At 37.2% G+C, this 24,465-nt stretch overlaps 1 protein-coding gene across 23 annotated transcripts in view; it reads right to left on the reverse strand.

The window, feature by feature from the left end:
• The window catches only part of dlg1b (discs large MAGUK scaffold protein 1b), a 149,273-nt gene that overhangs the window by 39,752 nt on the left and 85,056 nt on the right, over positions 1–24,465 (reverse strand). For 4 of the 23 annotated variants that reach the window (XR_003276023.1, XM_026206356.1, XM_026206360.1 and 1 more), the window contains 4 exons: positions 20,809–20,925; positions 6,963–7,061; positions 6,819–6,839; positions 6,361–6,414 (listed from right to left, as the gene is read on the reverse strand). Coding sequence is in view for 22 of the 23 variants with exons in the window: in XM_026206356.1 (XP_026062141.1) it covers positions 6,361–6,414; positions 6,819–6,839; positions 6,963–7,061; positions 20,809–20,925 (291 nt within the window). In the remaining variant the exon portion in view is untranslated. Of the gene's footprint in view, positions 1–6,360; positions 6,415–6,818; positions 6,840–6,962; positions 7,062–13,233; positions 14,513–19,143; positions 20,267–20,808; positions 20,926–24,465 lie in introns of those variants that run through there. The other 19 variants (XM_026206367.1, XM_026206369.1, XM_026206371.1 and 16 more) reach the window with 13 other exon arrangements.

Raw genomic sequence — 24,465 nt, forward strand, 5'->3', positions numbered from 1 at the left:
TGTGGGCAAGTGAGAAATGTTAAATAAAGCAACATGGTAAAAAGATGAAAATGACTGGATTTAACTTTCAATTCCTTTTACATTTTCCAAGGTGTTTCATATTTTTCATAACTCCATGTAGGACGTTTCTGTACATAAATGTAAGCACTGTGGCAGTAGTAATGCAATATTTAGAAAATGTACTCTTGTACTCAAGTACTTTTAAAAACAAGTACTTCAGTACTTTGACTTAAGTACACAACTGACTGTATTTGTGAATGAATTAAATACACGTTCCCTAGTAGTCCCTAATGTTCACAAATAAAAGTTGAATTCATGGTTGTGTATACACAGCTACATGATGTATTTTTATCTTGCCAACCATATAAATGTACAAATTACTTATTTCTTGATAATATTTGTATAACATTGATTTTTTTTTTTTATTAAATATTTACCGCGTGAGACATGGGCTGCAATTTATCTTCATAAGTATCTATTTCTCAATTGTTCACATACATCAGTTTGTTTCATCATTATTTTTACAACATATTTTATTACTTTAAACAGTTAACCAATACATGACTAATTTTAATATCTGTTTTATCTGTTAATTTATGCAAAACAATAATAGCAATATAAATGCACTGCTCATAGACAGATAATGATTTATGCTGCAGATCTTTCACAAAACAAATAAACATTGATAAAAACACATATGAATGCAAACAGCTATTTTTTTATGAATACAAATCTACCATAATTACATTACGTCTAATTGCACAGTTACCGTTATAATGTTATCAAATAAAGTTAATAGGGCTGGGACAACGTGTCGAGGTCATCGATGATGATCGTATAAATATGCGCATTGATTCGTCAACCTGTTTTTATTTCTCTAAAAAACGTTTACCTTATTTGCGCTGAATATACGCGATGGCTGGATCAACATTCTGTCCAACGTTATATAACCAATCCAGGGGGTTTTCTGCATTGATCTTTTTTTGGCGGCTGTCAAAGCCTTATTTGATCGGTGAGTGATGTAGAATAGAATGACTGCTGCGCTTGATAGGGAGCATACGAGAGATAGCCCCGGCTGCGCGCGCACACTTACAGTCTTCAAACAACAAGAGCGCTTCTTGCTCTCTCTCTCCCTTGTGCATATTAATCAAAATCATTAAACAATATAGAAATAGGGTGAAACACCAAAGGTTCACGCGCGCTCGCGCACTAACGGACTTCAAACTACACGAGCGCTGTCTTGCTCTCTCTCTCTCTCCATCGTGCATATTAACCAAAATCATTAGACACGACAGAAAAAGGGCGGAACGCCAAAGTTTCACGTGGAGCATTCTGAGATTTTTTTTTTTCTCCTTAACAGGTTGCTGGCTCTCACTGTTAATTTTTATTTATTTCTTTTTTTGTAAACGCACTCTCTGTATTAGCTTAAAGCCCTCAAGTTTACATTGGTTACTGTATTCTTTCAATTGCTCTAAACAAGTATTTTGGGTGACCTTTTTTATTGAATGCTAGACATCAAGTTGTTGTTATTTTCATCTGAAAGAAGAACTTTTTTCAGTAAGCTAGGCCCTATGTGTTCAGTAAGCTTGTTTCAGTAAGCTATGTGTTTTCAAGGCTGCAAGGTTTTATTGAATGCTATCTCTATACAAGTACAAAGTAATGCATTCTTAGTCAGTCTTTTATTTTGTAATTTTAAGAGCAATGAACATATATTGAAATGTTAAGGAATTCATGTTTTTTTCATTCAGATATGTAAATCAACATGTATAAATTGTTAGTAGTCAATTAATGGGGAGATAATCGAAATCGAATCGGTCTGAAAAAATGAATCGTTAGATTAATCGATGCATCGAAAAAAATCGCTAGATTAATCGTTTAAAAAATAATCGTTTATCCCAGCCCTAAAAGTTAATAAAACATGCTTTATCAGAAATCTCTGTACGTCTCGTTTGACAGTCAGAAACCTTGATCTTACATAACAGGTTGAACAAAATCAGCTCTTTGAAAATGTAAAGTAGGCTATTGCATATTTGAGTGGTTTGTGTTTGAAAGAAGAAATAGCTGTGGACTGATTAACCTAATCCGCATAATCAACAGAAGAATAAAGCAATCTTCGCGTTGTATCTTGATGAATTTCCACACAGAGGTATGCAAAAATGTAGCGAGGATGTTTCCCCATGTCTTTGATATACCACTATGTGGTAAAATCATTAATTATATACATCCAAGCCATATACCAGCCAAGTTTCATATGCAAGTTAAATGCGAGCATCGCAAGACCGGAAGTCCGCACACACTCGTGCCGCTGAAGTTCACCGGCGCCATCTTGTGCACCTAGCCCATCACATAAGACAAAACAATGGTAAGTCCTGTGAGAATCTGTATGCTACCCAGAACCTGTGCCACTGCTGATACAGCATAAAGGCTAAAGTGAAGGTTGAATGTGTGGTGCTTGATAAGAAAAACGGACGTAGTGCTCCCGAGTGACACAATCAAGACTACTGACCTCGCTACTCCACAGGCAGACTCAAGGGAAATGAAGCAGAAAACAAACCCAAGATATGTAATTTCATTACAGTGCTGAATGAACACCACCCTTGACTAATGGGCCTCACAAATTATATTCCAGACTCTACGCTAACATGAGGTCCAGAGGTACCCTGTTACAAGCAGTGCAGTGAAAAACATGACTGAATTTTGTCAACGTGTTTTAAATATTGACTTCCTTAATAAACATTTACAATAATTTCCATGCTTAAAGCACCTAAGATACCAGTGAACATTATCCCATTTTTGACTTCATAGTCTTTCAACAAAATTAAGTAATCTGCTCCGACTCTGAAGCGACTTTTTGCTCAAGTCACCTATGCCCCATAAGCTACTGGATCTAATAATTAGGGATGCACCGGTTGACTGGCCATAAATCGGAACTGGCCGGTTTTTGCTTAAAATACGCGATCGGCAATCGGCCGGTTTTTGGTCTTTTTCCGGCCGATTTTTCCAGAAGTGCGCTCGCGTGCACAGAACACATTTGTGTGGAAGAGTATTTCGAAATCTGTGCGCAGGACACAGACAGCCGATCAGCATTGGAAATGCAGAGTTTCATGTCTGAGGCACAGATAACAGGAAGCGAACAGCCGTTGGTGTACTGACACACAAAATAAGAGTCCCTTTCCTGCGCGCACTGAAGCTGCGCGAGCGTATGCTGTACCAGTCCGCAACCTGAACACGAGTAGACCGTGAAGAGATGTTCAGCTCAACTTCTTACATGTTGGCTGAGAAACGAAACGGACTAAACTGTGACAAAACTTAAATGTTTTTTTTTTTTTTATTAGAACTTGCATACATGTTTGAAAAAACTGAAATAAACGTCAGTTCTGCATTAGGATGATTATTTTTATTTTACCTTAAAATTACATAGACTTAATTTTATTTAAAAACCACCTGCTGTAGCACACTGAAAAAAAGTGTTTCATTATTTGATTTTAACATTTTGGAAAATGTATTTATATAGCATACTTTTATTTAGTCTCACTGGTAAAGACCTTTTTTTTTATTTAAAACCAAATTTAAAAACTAAAATACTGAATGCTGATCAAGAAACAGCTTATTGAATGTGTGTTGATTGTGTTGTTTGGATTGTAGAACTATGCAGTCGTTGCCTTTAATTTCACATGGTTACAGTTAATCTTTTATTTAAGGCCAGTTGTATGTAGTTTCAACCCAATTAAAAAACCAAAGCTAAATGCTGATGTCTGTACCATCTGTGTTTGTATTGAATGTAGGCTACTTACTGTGCAGATACTGCTGTTAATTTCAGATGGTTACGGTTATTGTTTTCAATAGCCAAAAGCAAGTTTGGCCTATTAAATACCAAATATCTTGTTTATGCACACTTTCCTTCTTTCTTGTTTGTTGCTTAAAAGATTTTTAAAAAATCGGAAATCGGTATCGGCCAGTTTGCTTGTAAAAAATCAGTATCGGAATCGGCCATGAAAAATCATGGTCGGTGCATCCCTACTAATAATCCAATAAAACAAATGGGAAAAAAAATTACTTTAAGGAGCACAACAGTTTGTCACTAGGGCAGTGTCCTTAATGGGACAACTCTGAATCTTATTTACTCTAAAAAGGTGCAAATAAGTAACCTTGAGTAGTAATATGTACTCTTAAAGACCAACTAGTAAATAAGGTACTACTGTAAAACAATAGAAAGTTTCCAACTTTCTTGGCCAGTTCAGATTTCCAATTCTAAGTGGGACCTGCTGATATCGATTTTCTCTCTAAGAACTATAATTGACAGCATATACAAAAAAATAATAATCTATGCACAATTTCAATGCAAATTTTTTTTACATAATAAAATAAATATTACCCACAATTCCCCCAATCTGGACTTAAACAGCTCTCAAAATAAAGTGCTCTGTGACTAGAAAGAAGTAGGAATAACAATTAACTTAAAATTAGTTACTGTATGTAACAAAACATGTCATTTCCAACTATGCTTTTTTAAATGGTAATTTTCCCCCCTCAAACCTTATTAACCCTTAAAGACCTAAAACATTTTGGGGTACCTGACACACCTGCACTTTTCTTAGTTTTTTAAGACCTATTCTAGAATTCAGTATCAAGCGTCATATATCAACATAAACAGGAGAATTTGAAGTTTCACTCTAACTAATTTAAAATCCCAGTTTTCACTTTGTTTTCTCTACGAATGAATGAATTCCCAGAATTTTAAAACACTAGCAACCATTGGGTGTTTTTTTTTGTTTTTACTGTATACTCAAACAGAAACCCCTGAAGTTTGGATTTTTCTTTACAAAGTTGTATCTGGGTGTTTTACAATTCCAAAAAAAAACAAAACAACATTTGTCTACATATAACATTCCCCAAAACATTTATAGCCGTTTATTAAAATTTTCTCTATTTTCAGCTATTTAGTGAAAACTGTTGTTACCATTCAAATGAAATAAGTATCAACAAACTTTTCACCTTTCCACTGCATGCAGAAGCTGCACCTTAAGTGTCATTAGATTTATTTCCACAGACTGTTTGATGAAGCTGAGGTGACAAATGCATTTACACCACAAAATGTCAAATGCATAAATAATTTGTTAAGATTTTGTGTTTTACATATTTTTTTAACATACAAATGCAATAATACTTTTAAATATGACCAAAGTACCAGTAGGTGGCAAATAACTGTTTTAATTAGTAATTTTGTCATTCATTCAACCGATTCGTTCAGACAGTTGATTTGTTCAGAAACGATGGAAATGAATGGCCTGCTGAATCACTGATTCAATAGATTCATTCAAAAACTTGGATTCATTCAGTAGAAAAACAATACTGTGTTGCTCGGACACACACTGCTGTGGCTTTGATTAGAATGATTTTTGTCAGCGAAATTGAGCAAAAACTGTCAATCTTTTGTCTAAAACCTTTTGTCTAAAAGTCACTTAACTTTACTTGTTTATTGAACTACTGTAAAATCAGTGTCACATTGCAATTGTGTTGATATTGATATTAGAGGAAAAATCTTGGTCGTGTTGCTTACCTAAATCATGTTTTATAAATATATTCTCTTTTTTTTTTGCATGCATCTATAACTTTTGTATGAATCTTTATATTTCTTTAAAGTTACTTTGTGTGTGCAGTTGTTCTGCTTTGTTTTAGTCTCATCTGGCACGTCATAAATAAATTATCAGTCGCCATTTACACTGAATGCAATTAAAATCAGAATCATTGTCTCCCAAAACTACATGTTTACAAGTGGATATGAGCGTAAGTGTGACGTCAAAATGGACCGGCTTGGGAATCGGCAGACCAGCTAATTCTTGTTCCAGGCCAGTCGATCGGTAAATCTTTACTAATAATATTTCACAATATTACTAGAAAATAGGGAACTACTAAGATACCACTACAAAAAGGTTATTAGCTCTTGCGGTACTTTGACGTCATACACAGAGCAGTCTGAGCAGGTTCAAGTCTTACACACTTGTTTTTAGGCATCACATTCTTTCCACCATCCTCCAATTTCTCAATTATGTTCCAAAGATATAAAGTGCCATCTATATATGTTTTTCTTGCTAAATATGCAGTTTCACTTTAAAATACATGACATTACGTAAGTAAAAAGTAAATGCTACTTCATGTTGAATTCAAACTCCCACATAGCAAATCTCATCCTATAGCAATTTTTTTGCCTAAAGTTTCACCTAAATTACCTTAAGTATCTTGACAATAACTGCTATAAAAATGAAACTGATAGAACTATGTGGCATGCTGCTCTGAGGGAATTCAGAATTCCAAAATATCAAATTTAAAAAAAGATAAACAAGTGAAAAGGACACTTACATATGGAGCTGAATCCAAGCTCTCTGTATTTACGACAACAGGGGGAGGATTTGCCTGCAAGAGAAAACAGTCTAGTTAAGGCATGGATTTCAGCACATTTCCCATTCCATCCATTTCCATTCATTGCGTTTCGCAGATAAGGTGAAAAAGCAATGTTAAGCATCATTCTATATAGCAAAGGTATGTTCACTTACTCTCCACATGACGTTACATATACCACCACTGGCACTCACACCAGATTAACACAGCACTGCCAGGATACGTACGTACATGGCATTTTATACTATAGAACATGCAATGCTGAAGCATGAATGCTATTACAAGCCAAAAGTAACCTAAAATTAAATCCACTCTCTTCTCAGCTCAATCTCTCGGTCTGTCTTTTTGTGGGGCTTTCCACTTCCTCCGGCTGGTTGACACGCAGATGCTATTAGTCAAGGGGAGCCGTGGTACTTTACCCGACTCTGGGGCTGATAATCCTTCAGGCCCATCAACGAGCAGTGGAATGGCAGGGATCAAGAAAAAATGACCAACAGGAAGAGAGCACAAAAATAAGGGAGGGAGGGGGTGTAGAGGGAAAATAGAGAAAGAAAAAAAAAGACCTGTGACGTTGATGAAGAGATGACAGCGGGCTCCGCAGGGACAGTGGAGATTGGGATCACAGGGATTATGAGAGTGGAGGGTGGTACAACATCTGTCTGCTGAACAATAGCATGGAAGGGGAGAGGTCAAGTCACATATACATACACAACAACATAACATTGCACAACACTGCATTGAAATCACCCATGGGGATGGGTGCAAGTGGGTGTCTGTATGAGTGTGTAAGCAAGACTGAAGAAAATCTGAGGGGGGGCGGAGGTCACACAGAGGGGAGCTGCAAGACGCTTCATTTGTGATTATTGGAGAATGGAAGGAGAGAATGGAAATGAGCATGTGAATGATAATGAGACCATAATCCACATAGCCACACATGGTACAATTATGAAAACAAACAGTGGCCGTATACATCTGTGGCTGGACTGTGCAATACAACTTCCACAGTATATCATTCATGTTACTGTCATTGTGGCCGTCTTTGTGAAAGCTACATGAGTCTCTAGAAACTGCTTTCTTACATAAACACTCCTGACATACAAAGTTACTCAATTCCTTGAGTTTTTATAGTTGCAGATTAAATTTTTTCAGCTTGTTATAAAATTGTCAAGAAAAAGATTGCATCAAGTAAAATATTGTAACAAACATCTCTTATGAAAAAAATATATTAAAAAGGATAGTTTTTCACTCATAAAGACATTGTAAAAGTAACCCACAAGAACTGAGCGATTTAATCCCAGTTTAAGTCTACTGAAGAGACAATTACTTTATATGAACAGATTATAAACCTAGATCAACACGTATACATAAAGCACAGAAAATATGGCAAGAGGAAGCTCAAACAAGCTGGCTTGACACACAGGAACTAATGAGGTTTCTAATGGGTAATGCAAGTGTAGCTGAGCTGCCACGGACCATATTTTATGTGTTCTCTGTATGTGCATTGATTTATGATTATAATGTGAATTAAAGCAAAATTAATTTTGTTTTAAAAAATAGAGAATTATTACATGTTAGAGTAATTGATAACACAAGAATTTTCATTTTTGTGTAAATTATCCCTTGTTGAGCCACAGGATACTTTGCTATGGAACCTTATAGTCTACATGGATGTAGATGAAGTTGATCTGAAACCTACTCTTCTAGCAATATAAGCAGAACCCAAGTCATGACACAACGCAAACATGCTTTGCATTCTCAAAGTTACAACAATAGGTTCCATAGCAGGAATTAGCATTGATTTCTTTTTAGGTCAACTATTCTTGGGAGAAGTAGTTCTAAAGAGTTAGTTCAAAGTTGAAACTGTCAACATTTATAGTAAGCGGAATACTGGCAAGGACATTTGATGTCAACTCTAATGCCACATTGAATATTGAGGTTTGTTAACCCCAAAAGACCAGAGGAACGCATGTTGGTTACAAGAGGCATTTGCTTGCCAAGCGGCTGCATTTGAGTACCTGCATAAGTTTGTATAGAGTTATTAAGACTAGTGCTACTTGTTTTCTGAGCTTGGTGACAACAAGCAAAGGGATGAACTGTCTCTACATATTCATGGGTGAGAAACTACACATTGTAACACTATGATGGCATAAGTCCATGTCACAATCTGACATCCAGCCTGGGTAATGGCTTGGAGGAGTTTGCCTTTCTCTGATGCAACATTCGCACACCACAGGCAATACTCAGCCAATGATGTATAATATGCAGACATTTCACAATTTACTCTCCATCTATAAAGAAAGCTTGAAGTGTGGCCATACAGGATTTATATGCATCCGTTTTAATTCTTAGTTAAATAAACTGACATTTTACCATGGAAAACAGCTTGGACTGGCTCAATGAATCCCTTTGGACAGATCTGAATGCACTGATGTCATTTTTTATGCAGAACAACAACATCTAAGTATTGTGAGTGTTCAGGAGTAACTACTTTAGTGCTTGGATAGGAGTATTAATATTTTAAAAAAGTTGATTGATTACATTGATTATTGCAAACAATTTTTGTATTACAAGTTTTCAAAAATGTTATGTTTAAATATGCAAATGAGGCATTATTTAATGAAATATGTGCTAATTTGCATAAATGTCTAGTACAAAAAATTGAACACTAGATGAAGTCAGTTTCAAAAATTTTTTTTAGTTTTTTTGACATATTAGAGTTAAATGTTTTTACAGAGGGAATTCTGGGTATCTTTTTTTGTCACAATACTTTGAACAGCCAGAAAACAATATATTTTCACAATTTTGGGGGGAATAAAATGTTGTATATAATCAAGGAAAATATATATGAACAAATCCCTCTGTAAAAACCTTCAGAATATAGACAGGAATAAAAATGTCAAGTTTGGTGTGTGTAAGTGCTTCTGAAGTGGAGATTTATGGCTCAGTGTTGAAGAAAAAACTCATTTTGAGGAAACGGCCTTTAAAAATATGTATTGTAATTGAAATCTATTGACACAAACAGATAAAGTGCTATAAAAGAAACACTTAACAGTGTCTTTTGGATGTTTTCCTTCCACTAGATTGAAAAAGCACTTTATGAAAAACCAAAAAGCCCAAAATCTCAAAATTGACAGGTGCTTGAAAAAAACTGTTTTTGCCTGCAGTGTCTCACCTTAAAATATATAAAAATAGAAAATTATTTTAAATTGTAATATTTCCCAAAAAAACGAAACTACTGTTTTTATTCCAGCCTGAGACTTTCAGAAATTGTATTGACCCCAAATGTTTTAACTGTATTGTATAAAACGCGCACATTTGATTTACTTGATTTTAAACAATACTGATGGGAATTTAAATGTTGTGGTACCAAAACCCCAAACATACGATCTGCACAGAAACTAAAATTAGAGCTTGTCAATAGCATTGACTGGAGTCCCACTTAAACGTTCCTCTACAGACCTTTAATTGTGGGATTAATTGCTCTAAATGATTTTACCATGGAACAAAACACATTAGCGGATAAAAAGCTTGGCATCGACCAGACAATAACTGACATTCAAAAAGGAAAAAAAGATTCATATATAATACACAAGAATACAATATGCTAAGACAATTCAAGGAATGCAGGACTGGAAAACCACAATGAAATGGAGTGAAAAAACAGAGGCACTCTGAGACACTAAGGTGATGACAAACACCACTCCATTATTGTCAATGCAACTAATGAGTAAAAATATCCATTGGAGGACCACAATTTCCACAGAACCAGTGAAAGAGATATGTCTGAGTCATAAAGATCAACAAAAATGTAACCGAGCACACCAATCATGAGTCTAAAGGAGGAACCCGATCAAGATGCAGAAAAGCATCCTGAGCAAATGATCAAAGAATGTCTAAATGCAGAGCTGCTCCTTTCTCTACTCTAACTTACCTTATCAAATGACACAGAGGGCCAAAGAGAAAACCTCTCCCCCGGCCCGCTCACTTTGGCTGTGCTCTTAGTGGGGCTCTTCTTCACACTGTCACGCAGATTGAGAAACTTAGTCCTGGTCTTTCCTATGTTTAATGGCAGGGTGCAAGAGTTGTAGCGTATAGGTTGGATGGAGCCCTCCTGGGTCACCATCTGCTGAAGATGCGTTTGCTTAAGGATGGAGGTGGACGGTGGGTTTTGCCTGAGGTTGACCCGTGCATGAGAGGCGTTCCTCCTCTCACAGCTGTCTGCTCTCCGAAATCCATACTCATGGTCGGAGTCGAAGGTCGTCATGGTCGGCAGGTGAGCTAAATGTGAGGAAATGGCGTTGAATTTTAGGACAACCAGCTCAATGGTGAAAAAGCGGCGGTATTTTGGTGCAGTGCCTTCGCAACAAACTCAGTCCGGGCTCTCACGCGTTTGTGTGCATGATGATCCTCTCGCGCTCTCTGTATCTCTCTCATTCACCCATCCTTTCATCTCTTTGTCATCAATTAGAAAGCACCAATGGGCAAATGACATCAGGCACGGAGTGGCTTTTTCCTGGCATGAATAATCAATGCTGAGCTCCGATTCACATACAAAACCATCCTGCTGAAACAGCGCCAACACACAGAGCAACTGTAACCTAGTGTGAGGGGGATCCATATAGTAAACAGCTCCTCACCTACACAATTCATAATATCTGACCTCCCTGTGTTCCTTGAGTCAGCATGACATTAGAGGGGGATCTTTTTTGTGTTGCTGTGTGAGATCATAGTCAAGTTGACTTAAATATTATATATAAATTAATCAAGCTGAATAGATTTCGATGTTTGAAATTCATTTTTGCTCAGTAAGAAAATAATTCATATAAAGCACCACACAAACTAATGCATATTGCATATGACCACTTTTGTGACAGATGGCTTGTCATAGTGTATAGATGCAAAGGATCTTTCCTTTGGGAATATTATGAATGGATAAATGGCCTAGAATAGCTGCGTTGACATGACAACTCATGGTGATTGGAGGCTGATTTTATAAGTGGATTTGAATTAATGAGTGTGAGTGCACCAAGCTGTTAACAACCACTGCTTCAGCATTTAGAGTAGTACGTATGTCAGCTGGGATGAACTTGAGTACAATGAGCAGGTTAAAGTGCATTTTAATCATGTAATATTACAGTGCCAAGCACAACGCATTAGATTTCAGAACGAAGAAGAGAGAATCAGTCTATAATATAATAATAGTAAGATGGTAACATTAATAATAGTTCTATGGCTCTCTGCAGACCGTGTTTTAACCAACTTCCGGTTATTTCAGGTGCAGAGAGGTTTTAATCCAAAACTGCAAAGATGTAGTCAGGATTTGGATCAAACGTACAGCACGCTATTTCACCTCAAGAAACAATGCAGTTCTAGTGCCATCTACTGGCTACACAACCAACAAAATGTTCTTGGACAATAGATGATCACAACTATCTACAGATAATATCAACAACATTTGGTATATTTGAGATAGAACATACCAGGTATGAAATACACAGTTCCCCATTTGCTAGGATCATGATTTTGTTAGGAATCACTTCAGATGACATAGCACTAAATAATACCTATATATCTGGGTTATTTAAAAAAAAATGTATCTTAAAGATCAAACCTTAACTAAAAATTATTTGTTTTATATTGCACCTTTATAATACAGTAATGAAACTCACTGAGTCAAGCAATGATTTTTACTTTATATAAATACTTTAAACATGATACTGTCATCACTTAATTAATTAAAAATAAAACATTTTTGAATTACAGTAATGACAATTAATTTTTTTACTCATAACATTACTAATACGGTTGCTGCTAATACTATTATAACAAGATTCACAAGTAAATTTTTTTGTAAAGCATTTTTTTTTCACAATATATATATAGTTTCAAAGTAGTTTTATTGAGAAATTATTGGTGTTGACGATCACAATGCCTTAATGCATTATATAGTTTGGCAAAGATAAAAATAATAAAGCAGTTAGTTTTATATGCGTGCGCTTGTATGTATGCAGATAAATTTGACATACTTGAAGCTGTATGTTGGTAAGATATTTGTTAATGTGATGTATCACCAAATGAGGGATTACGAAATCTTCAGTTCAATTTATAACAATTTGTTGCAGTGACAACCCTAATAATTTTGTGGTGATGATGTGTATCACTGTCACAGTTAATAATACACACAGGAATAACAACATTTAAGATTCTGGTCATACTGTCCACCCCTAAGAAGTTTAACTGAAAAGTTATTGGAAATCAATTACTTAACGGCCATGCCATAATATTAACACATACATGTATGCTTTAGAGACTTTAGAGACCTTCAGCTGAACTGCTGCTATTATATCAGTTCATATTCAGCTGACTACAATTAGGAAGGAACAAGAGTTTGGGCAAGAAATGCTGCTACCACATGTATTGGCATTATCTGTGCATATTAGCATATGCACTGATCACACAGTTTAAGGTAAAGCTCACTGATTTAAAACAATTATTAGAATAACTAATCATACAGCCTGTCATCTGACAACTAACTTTCTCCGCTGCTAAGTTACTGTTAAACCGCAGAGCTCTGACTTGAATCCATGGAATGGAACTAAGAAGTTTTAATAGAAACTACATTTTGACATTTAAGTATTTATGCAATTAAAATATTATGCAAAACACTAAAACTGCTAGCTCAGCTGTAACAACCATGTCTGAAAACCGTAGACTGGCAGTAAACTAGCACGCAAGTTTATTTGATAGACAGAATTAGTCATTGCAGTTGAAAGCTAACATTATGACTTGAAGTCTGTATCCCATGGCACCTCTGCATGAGCCTGCAGAACTTACCTGACTTGTCCTTGATACGATGCAATCAGTGAAGGTATTGAGCCGGGTGAGGTTAGAGAGAACACGGCGCCAACGGGACGGCGTCTGTTTTGCAGTCTCCTCAGAGGAACTACGTATGGACCACTGTCTGAGCTTGGGTCCAGATGAGCCACCATGGGCCGAACTGGTGCTGCTGCCTCGACTTCCCCTGGAGTACAGGGTGTTTCCACCGAAGATGTAGTTCATCACTGCAAATGCACTATGGATGCACGTCAGTCACTTTTCCAGGAGCGTGTTCATGACAAAAACAGGAAAACATTTCTAGCAAATGTCTAATAACTGTTCCAAACAACTTCCTTAATTATGAGCGTGGCTTCCTGTGCCAGACATATCGGCGGATTTCATCAGGACATAGCCTCAAGTGTGCCATGTAGTCATGACCCTAGATACTCCATTCCACCCAAGACTTAACTCCGTGAAACAGCAAAAACCATCAAACATTGCTTCAAATCAGACGCACCAGAGAGATTAAAGTAATGAGAAGAAAGAAAAATATTCTACACACAGCTAGCTGCTGTCTTTTAGTCTCAAGATGATGGGTATACAAACTCAAAGATGCCGATCAGTTGCAAGACAAATTATGAGCTGGCACTACTTGGTTCCACTGAAGCCATCTGTGCAATTCAAAGACTGTCCAAGATAGTAAATTTAAAGGCCATCAAAAAAATTTATAGTTGCCAGTCCAAGTGAAAACTGCATCCAAACATGCTTCATTCTACAATGACATTCAATCTCCAGTCTTCCAAGAAGGTTTTCCCATATTATCAAAAGAGTAGAAGTTTTTGTTATTTTGTCAATAACTGAAAAAAAAAAAAAAAAAAGGTTTGAAGTATTCTCCTGGTACGGATTACCATTTGATGTGGATTCAGTGACCGTCGTTTAACAGTGGCACTCTGAAGATACCTCTTCCATACAACAGTTTCGTAGATGTGCCACAGGTGCCGGATGAGTAGGCTGATTTTGTCTTCACTCCCTTGGGAGCTTAAAACCATGGCAACTGCTCGCACATCTAAGAGAGCCAGCAGGATTTCCCGTGCAGGCTCCGGTCCCCTGTCTTGCACCAGAAGCCACAATAAACACGCTCTTCTGCTTCATCTGTTGACATATTCATTAGTGCACTAGAGCCTACAGCAGAGACTGGATAGTACAAAAACACTATCATTCGCATGTCAACACCACACTGGCTTGAGCACTGTGATAGTCGTGCATGTCTCCACGTAATCAGCTAAAGCCCTTTGCACATAAACACCAGTGAATTAAACTGAAGAAGTTGCTTGTTAGACTTAGCTAAACTATTGATCTAGAGGGTAAGATGGCATCTCAAACAACAATGCTAAAGCTCCTCCCTCTGAAAAGATTGCCAATAGATATGGCAGGACATCAATAATACATTCCAAATTACCTCTGAATACACAGTGTGCATGTTTAATGAGATGCCAGCAAAACCTTGCTAATTGACATTTAAACCAGCACTATGCAGCACTGAGCAGCATGAAAAATCCTCATAAGTAATAATAATAGATGCATCAGACCAGGTTAACATGTTAAGATGTGGTGCAATGGTAACAGCTACTGCACAAAGGTACCGACTGACTTTTTCTACAGCAACAATGGGCAACTAACACTGGGTATCAGTTTTCAAATCTTCCATAGGCCACACAATGGAACACAAATTAAGCTGGCTATTGACAGGGTCAAACTGCTGGTCAGTTTCTCAATAGATTTTGAAAGCAGGGTCAGAATCCATAGATGTGGTCTTGGCTATTCCTGTCACCACCTTTTCTCTTGATTCGGTGTCTGATAAAAGCCTGTTCTGTTTGGGAAACATGAAAGAACTGCTGCTAATGATAACCTTGCCCACAACTGTGACCCATGAAATTTACTTTATCAAAAGAGAAACTCGATCCATAAACTCAATCCATAATTAACAGGTTCACAACTCAAATAATAGCAATGTCTAATATTGTGTCTTGAAGACATGAAATATATTGAAGAGCAATGTGAAAATATCATTTTATCTGCTTATAAAATTCAACTCAATTTTAATGTCTTTTTTTTACATTTGACATCACATGAAATCATCCTCGGAGATCTCCTGAGCTGGGGCACTTTCTCCATTAGGGCGATTGGGTGGTGCATCACCAAAGCGCAAAAGGAAGGGTTGTTTTTCCTTTCACATTCAACCACAGTGTTACGCTAGCTATGCTCTGGATCGGCATATACAACAGCGTGTTCCAGTTCCTGTTCCAATATCCAGCAACTTTGCTAAGCCATTGAAGAGGAGTGGACCAACATTCCACAGGCCACAATCAACAACCTGATCAACTCAATGCGAAGGAGATGTTGCACTGCGTGAGGCAAATGGTGTGGTCACAAAAGATGCTGCCCCCCACCCCCCCCCCCCCCAGACCCCCAATACAGTAAAACTGTTTTCCATTTTAGAGTGGCCTTTTATTGTGGCCAGCCCAAGGCACACCTGTGCAGTAATCATGCTGTCTAATCAGCGTCTTGATATGGCACACCTGTGAGGTGGAAGGATTATCAAGGAGAAGTGCTCACTAACCCATATTTAGACCGATTTGTGAACAACATTCAAGAGAAATAGGCCTTTTGCGTACACAGAAAAAGTCTTAGATCTTTGAGTTCAACTCATGAAAAATGGGAGCATAAACAAAAGTGTTGCGTTCATATTTTTATTCAGTCTATATTCGGAACTTTAGCTTTAACTTTACCTATCTGTAGCTTCACCATCAAAGCTCCTTTGAGGAGAGCATTTTGAAGACAACATTTTTCAGGTATTAACTGGATGCAGATTCCACCAGACAGAATCTGCAGACTTGTCTTACATTTTAAAAATTGGCATTCACAGTTCTTTTAACTAAGATACTTATAGATATTTCTACATGCTTTTCTTGTGCATTGCACACAAAAACAAACATTGAATGTGATCACTGATTTTTGATTTATGAATAAATAAATGTTTTGAGTGGTGCCTTTTTAAGTGAAAAAAAACATGCTATGTGAGCAGTGTAGTTTGATTCACAAAATTAATGCTTTATTACTAATATACTAATAGCATCTTTTTTAAAATGAGATTTTTGGCTTTTTTCTCCTCTACTTGAGAGGACTGTCGATAAAAAACAAGCGATGGAGGAGAAGAGAAGGGAGCACAATCAGGAAAGGACAACAAGCTACTCTGACTAATGTCATCTGAAGAGCTGTTGTGCTGTCAACAAGGCAATGGCTCAACCAAAAAAAAAAAAAAATTAATTAAAATTTTTTTTATTTATAAGTAAATAAAGTAAGCATTAGTTGAATGCTACACCTATACAATATTTCCCTGAATCGTTTACATAACTAATATAAAGAAAACCTAATTATTCCCATTAAATGTTAAATAAATAAAATAGCATGAAACAGAGAACTTATAAATCAGAATTAAACAGAGAAACCTGTACCAAGCCCTTAACGACGCATCCCAATTATGTGGGTATTTATTGAGTTTCGTAAGGAACTCTGAGTGCAGAATCCACAGAGGCCTGATGCTAACAGATCATCTGAGGACAGCCAAACACTGGGATTGTTTATTACCCCTTTTGTTAATTAAACATATTTAATCTATCCTCTTTGAAAACCCACTAAGATTACATTTACTCATGTCTTCAACCTGAATGATGACTTGTTACCTGCAGGATTTTTATCTACATAATGTAGCAGTTACATAATTTAAATGACTAAAATGTAAAGAGGCCAATTGCAAAGTATGTGTGTCTTGATAAAGACTGGAATATTTACTCCAAAAAACAAACAGTGCCTTCTAACAACCCAGCAACAGATATGGCCCAAGCTGTAATGTGGGCTGTATTTGCTACATTTGTGAAAGCAGTACTCATAAAAACATGAATAATGGAAACGCAGTACATACCAGATCCGTCGTAATAACGAGTCATAAACACATCCACAGCTGTAAATCCCGGTTTAGTTAGGAAGGTAAGGGTCCACTGAACGACATCTCATGGAGCACGTTTGGTCCAATGAAGCAATAACTTTGTAATATGGATCATAATTCCTTTGTTTACATTTCAGTTCTTCAGCGACAGAACGGTTTGTGTCCATTATGGAATAACTCACGCTAAGAAACTGCACGCATCTTGGTAGTGAAAAAAACGGAATGGTTTTGAAGCGTATAGTGTCAAAAACGATCCACCAGGAAAAAAGTGAATGAAAGATAGGCGAAAGATAATATATTTGAATTCTGGCGCTCTCTTGTGACGGCTCGTGATACGCTCTGACGCACCTGTCAGCTGATGGAGGCGGAACTTATAGCAATCGCCTTTTTCTTTGTTTCATTTTTCAACAGTTTTTATATGTGAGATTGTGTTCTATTTTGAATGTGAATATATATCTGCATGATTACCATCTGTTTGTGTACAAATCAGCTCGCTATTACTTTATGATCACGGCTATCAAAGTGAACGCGTCTATACGAATAGAGAGAGTGGATTATTTACTATATGGCGCATTTGTGTTATTACCATCTGTATAAGTGGCCGTCAGCACATCAGCACTTATTTGCATCGTAATTCATTGTAAATGCTGCATTTCTAGCAATCTCAGGATTTTCTGTAATTGGAATACAAAGTTAAATCTTTTTTTTATTTTTCTTATTATTATTATTTTTCTTACTCAAATTAATCTTATAGTGCTAAAATAATCACTTATATGATGTCTAAGTTTCTGTCTAGTGTTTTATTATTGAAAAAAAAAATTATGCAGTGGTATGTTTAACGACTAAATAGTTTGTAGAAGACTTCAATACAGTTGGTAAATATTTTTGTATATTTGAGGGGGGGGGGGGGGTGTGTAGACAGTCTCATAAAAATATTAGCAGGAGCCACATTTTATATTTATATTTTATGATATCTTACTCAGATTTGAAAAACTGATTTCATGTATTTTTATATCAAATAAAAAAATATTTAAGTGTGGTAAAAAAAAAAAAATCAAGGCACTTCAGTGTCTATAACTTTTAATATTTTTTAGCATTATCAAATCTGGTTGATAAAAAGTAAAGCCCAAAGGGTCTTCTTTCCAAAGACACCAAAATTATGTTTGTAACACACTGAAGTAGGAAACTAATAATTTTAAGTTAGGTAGAGCACTTTCAGCTGTGAGTCCCAAATTGGGGGGTCAGGTTAACAGGTTAAGCATTCCAATGTGCTCAACAGCCATGATCGGATCAGTGGCAAAGCACCGCTGCCATTCATGTCTGGAACATACACATTTTGTGCAGTACGCGCTGTGTGTGTGTGTGTGTGTGTGCGTGCAAGACACTGCAAGCACTGCTGCATGACAGAGGCATGCAGGTTGCCAGGCAGCAGCGGGAAGAGATATGTGCTTTCACATTTTCTCATTGAAACACAACGAGGTGCCAGACATCACATACTCACGTAGGTGACTGCCATAATGTAGTGCAGAACAATGCTCATATTTCAAAACAAATTACTTTACTGTGGCCTTATGAGACAGTCTGTCAATCAGTGCATTTTGAGACTCCATGACGTACTAATAAAAAAAATGACGCACCTCTGTTTTGTTAATGCACCTAGCTTCTCGATCTTAGGCATGATTATATAGTCTATTCAGCCTTTTGAGTGAAAGGGGATTTTACTTGTTATGAATCAGATAAATGCAGTTGCAAGTTATGCACAACAAATTGTTTTATACAAAGCAAATCAAGCAACTTAGAACTTCAAGCAAACGTTGAAAACTAATTTTAAGCATTTATCATTTGCTTTACCGAGAGCAAGTTGTGTATTCACTGCAATGATTGACACGCAGCATTTTCTTGTTGCAGAGTTCCAGACCTACCAACAAGTGCAGACGTCGCCTCTTGGTTCTCCTTAGGGTACCCATTATCCGGCGACCCATCTTTTTAGCATACCACACCGAGTTGAGCATTGTGGGCTGAGGCTGGAGTGTGTGTATGTGGGGTTCACGCTTCGGTGAAATAGACCTTGTTTCCCGACTCTGACCTGCCCCCCTCCACCTCTTCTTACGCAGGCATCTCAAAGCCAGTTTCTGCACATAGTGCGTGCCGGTGAGGAAAACATACGGTGCAGGTAGCTACAAAGAGCAAACGCAGGGCAAGAGGAAAAAAATCAGGCTGCCTGACGTACACAAACTGCAGCAGAAATAAACCACTTCGCAATCTGTGCAGCCCCCAGTAACACTTCTCGTTTCACCTTCTCTCTCTCTCTCTCTTACTGCTGTGGCTGATGCAGTTCCTGGCACGCTGATGCGATCACGGCTGTGCAGTGGTGGGATGCAGGCTCAGTGTAGACAGCTGCAGGTTCCTGCGTTCGTCTCTTCCAGCTCAAAATGAGTCAGCAGGAAGCTGAGAGAGTGAGACTGGGTGCTTGACTTGGCTAGCACTGACTGCGCTCCTCTCTGATTGCCTGAAAGAAATTAGTCCAAAGATTTGCGATGTAGACTTTACTCCAATGCTGTGCCTCTCTGACAAACAGCTGCAGTGTCGATTTGCTACATTGTGATAAAAGAGAAGACGATGTTTTCCTCACGTTGTCTCGGAGATGAGGCAGGGTCACATCCTTCCCTGTGTCTTTTGGAAATTCCTGGGTTGTAGGGGACGGCGCTCTGACACCTTGACCTCTTCGCATTCGTCGTGGTCTCTTGATGCTTTCTTGAATGTGCGATCATGCCATTCAACTTTGCCACATGGGGAGATATATCAGGACTGACGTCACCGACGGGAAATGGGAGGCAGCTCAAGGCTCATGATTTGTATGAGAAAAGTGACTGAAGGACACAGCTTCACCTCAAACCCATACTAACACTGCCTCATTCTTAATTGTATGTGGCAAAAAAATGCAAACCATTTTCAGGCCTGAACAAGCACATCCACCTCATAAATCCCAAGACCAGAAAAGTCATTCAGAAAAGGAGTCAATGAGGAATTTGCTATTCATCTTATATAATGACCATTTCATGCAGCAATCTGGCTTTAATTGAAGTCTTCAGCACAAGGTCCTGAAGATCGAAAAACATTGGCCATGAGCTGTGGAAGCAAAGGTGCTTCCATGCATGACGGCATGCACCAACAGATAACAAATGCAACAGCAAAGCTATCGCTGCAACATACGAAGCCGAACAACTGTTGCATTTAAAAACACAAGCTTATCATTTAACTAGAACCCATGTTTGTAGATTCTAGCAGGCTAATGCAACTATCAAAATGAAATTTTGCATACATACAAATTAAGGACAATGAGAGGTACAATGCAAGAGCTGTACTGTACCCTCTAGTGCAGCATTAAGCCTGTCTGATCAAATGTATTCAAGTCATCATGAAATGATGAAAAGCTGCATGGACCAGTCACGCTGATCACATGGAGATGACCGACACCAGACCGCAACATAACTGACAGCCATACAACAAACACAGAAGTGGCAAGCTGCAGGTACTACATCAGATGCACATAAAGATGCTTGCCAAGTCAGACGAGTGACTGTTACCTGGACGGTCACAGGACTTTGAGCGTACGGGTTGGAGAGAGGAGTAGTAGGAGGCGGAGGACTCTCCTCGTTCCCTACAGTGGACGGCCCATCGAAGATGCATTCCAGCGACTCAACCTACAGAGGGGCATGAACTCACTGTATTACAATACAGGCTTGACTTGAAAGTGCGAACAATTACATCATCACGAGAAGAAGATAAAGAGAGACAGACAATAGAACAAATGGGAAGTAGGATCTAGAGCTAGTGAAATGTTCACTTTGACAGAATTTTGGGGCATCATACTCATGTTTAACAGCCTATGATACCCAAAAAATGCAGTCCCTAGACTAGGCAAGCTCACTAGGTTCAGACAAAGCCTGAGAGTCACCAAAACAGAGAGTCATTGGTATGATAAGGATGCTTAGATTAATGAAACACAGACCATATATACATACAATCACCAGGATGGAAACATTAATCCCAAATGGCAACTATGAGGACCACGAAGACAAAAGCATACTTTAAAACTCAACGCAAAATACATTTATTTATGAAAAGACTCTTGGAACAGAATGCCATCCTATAACCTAATTGGACCATGCCAATATCACTCCCACCTCCATGAAAACCATTAAGAACAACTCAAAAACAAAATAAATTAATAAATAATCTGATTCCCCACTTTCTTAAAAATATATCTATTTAAAAAAATCTTGTTTTATGTTCAACGAAAAGTAAGTTTGGAACAACCTGATGACAATTTTCATTTTGGGGGGTGAACTATCTCTTTAATGCATGAACACAAAGCAAATATGAACAAGGTATTTTATATTGATATTGATACATCATGACGACTAGAATGCAATGACTTTTACAGAACACAAGGTGGCAACAGAATGCACCACAGATTAACTACCCTCTAAATGTTTCCTCACAAAGTATCCTCTTCAAATTCTTATATTATAAATTAAAGAGGTAATAATACCCAAGAATGTCTACAATATAAAACAAAATAAAATAAAACAAATATATTATTTTATTATATATTTGGAAATGTACTCTTTTTATTTCATATGGTTTTGAAGAACTTTTACACCATTTTTGTAACTTTACTGCACTTTAATATCGTTAAACAATATAGATTTATATCACTATCATGAATTATTAATTATTTACAAATGGGGAAATCCATCACATGACATTTCACAACCTGAACTAATCTATAATTATTATATTTAAAAGAACTTTACATACTTTAACAGTCATAAGGGGGTGAGGGGCAATGGTCTATGATACGTTTTATTGTTTTATGTTTTTTTTTCTGTATATTACTCCTTTTTGCTTGACTCACACTGCGTTGAATATTAATAAGCAGTAAAGCAGTTTTGTTAATGTTTTTCTCCAAATAATAAGTATGGAAAACTATTTAATAAGCTTCTAAGAATTCTTGTTATCGGTTAATTAAATGATTATTATAATGATTAATCAAATTACTGTCAATTCTTTCACAGACTAACCAGTAGGTTTTGATAAAATTTTCAGCTTTTGCAATTCATTAAAATTTTGAGCTATACAAAGGGCTGCAACTAACAGTTGCTTTGATAATTGATTAGTTGGCCGATAACTTTTTTTGATTAATTGGATTAAAACCACTATTTTCTTTATTATTATTTTAATCTCTGTTTTCCGTCTGTTTAATGTGCGCAACTGCCGCTCTTTCAGTAAAGATTTCAACTTAACGCAGACGGTCAGGGCGGGTCTTTATGCAAAAATGGAAAGGTTTGCATGAATTTGTAACATTTACAGATAAGGATATAACCATTAACAAAAAAAATTTTGTACACACATATCTGTAAAGGCACCTGATAGGCAAGCCATTATGCTAATGCATCAGCTTGAAACATAAAATAAAGATTTCTCATGTTTTGGGCAGCTTGGATCACATACTTTTCCTGCAGGAGCTCATTCTGTTTCTTCCAATATATGTAGATGCATTTTTTCCATAGAAATGCATTATTCAGTACTGTAATTTGATGTGACCGGCTGAAGTTGTACGTGCATTGTGGGCAGACCCGACTGATTGATAATGAGAATCGTCATTAGCCACTAGGTGGCGAAAAGTACTGTTATCATTGAATTATTGAAAATTATCATTGAATTACACATTCATTCAAGAGATTCGTTCAAAAACGCTGATTTCATCCAGTAATAAAACAAGGGAAGTATTTACAAGTGAGTCATTGAATCATTAATTAAAACCACTTTTGTATAATTTTTATATTAAAAATGTGTGTATTAAATATATTTAATACATATTGAAGGGATCATATGATGTGATTCCAAGTTTTCCTTTCTCTTTGGAGTGTTACAAGCCCTTGTGCATACAGAAGATTTGTAAAGTTGCAATGACTAAAGTCTAAAAACCAAAAGAGATATTCTTTATAAAAGTTAAGACTCGTCCACGCCCTCCTAAAACACCTCGTTTAAACACACACCAACATGTCATGATGTGGGAAGATTTGCATAACGCCACCCAAATGTTCACGCAAAGAAAGGTGTAACTTTTAATTCTCGCTGTTGCCATGTTTTGGAGACATGTTTCATTGAGAAAGCGAAATTACATTCTTTGTTCTTCCAAAAAAGGACACAACAGTGGTTAAGTATTTACAACACTGTTCCAGAAGAGTTTATCCCAAAAATCCAGATGTGTGCAGCACATTTTATGGAGGACTGTTTCCTTATCCTCGGGGAGAAGACTACAAAGCTGGCTGTTCTGACTTTCAGTCTGTAAGTACGTTTACATTAGGGCTGTGCAAAAAATCGCATGCGATTTTCATGCGCATCTCATCAGTAAAGATGCTCCTGTAATTAGAAGTATATCTCTAGCACGTGCGTTCAGCTCAGGGTTGCCAGGTTTTCACAACAAATCCTGCCCAGTTGCTTCTTAAAACTAGTCCAAAACTAGCCCAATCACGTTTCCGGGAGGTTCCCTGATAAAAATTGCTTTCCGGGGTTAAAATATATGTTTTTTTAGCAGGGTTGCCCTGGTAAAATTTGCATTTTAGGTGCTAAATATCACATTATTGGTATTGGGATTGCTTCAAACCGTGGACATGAAAATCAATCGCAGACTTGGCAACACTGGTTCAGGTGGAGCGGCAGTTACTACACAGAGTAATAGTCTACCGACAACTAACACAAAATCGGTTTCAATATCGACAAAGAATCGCCTGCGATTTTAACATCGATTTTGTGTAGATTGTCAGTGAATTACGGCTCGGTGTAGTAAATGCCAACCAGTGTTGCCAAGTCTGTGGTTGTTTTCGTGTCTGCGGGGTCAAAGCGACCCCAATTCAAATAACGTGACATTTAGTCCCTAAAATGCGAATTTTACCAAGGCAACCCTTGGTAAAAAAAAACCATCTATTTTAACTGCGGGAAGCATTTTTTTAATCAGGGAACCTTCTGGAATCGCGATTGGGCTAGTTTTGGACTAGTTTTGAGAAGCAACTGGGCAGGATTTGTTGTGAAAACCTGGGAACCCTGAACTGAACGCACATGCTAGAGATATAATTCTAATTACAGGATTTACTGATGAGATGTGCATGAAAATCGCATTCAATTTTTTGCACAGCCCTAGTTTACATATGTAAAGGATTTGCCACTGATGATTC

The sequence above is a fragment of the Carassius auratus genome, chromosome 27 (genome assembly GCF_003368295.1).
Source record: "Carassius auratus strain Wakin chromosome 27, ASM336829v1, whole genome shotgun sequence".
NCBI classification, from domain to species: Eukaryota; Metazoa; Chordata; class Actinopteri; order Cypriniformes; family Cyprinidae; genus Carassius; species Carassius auratus.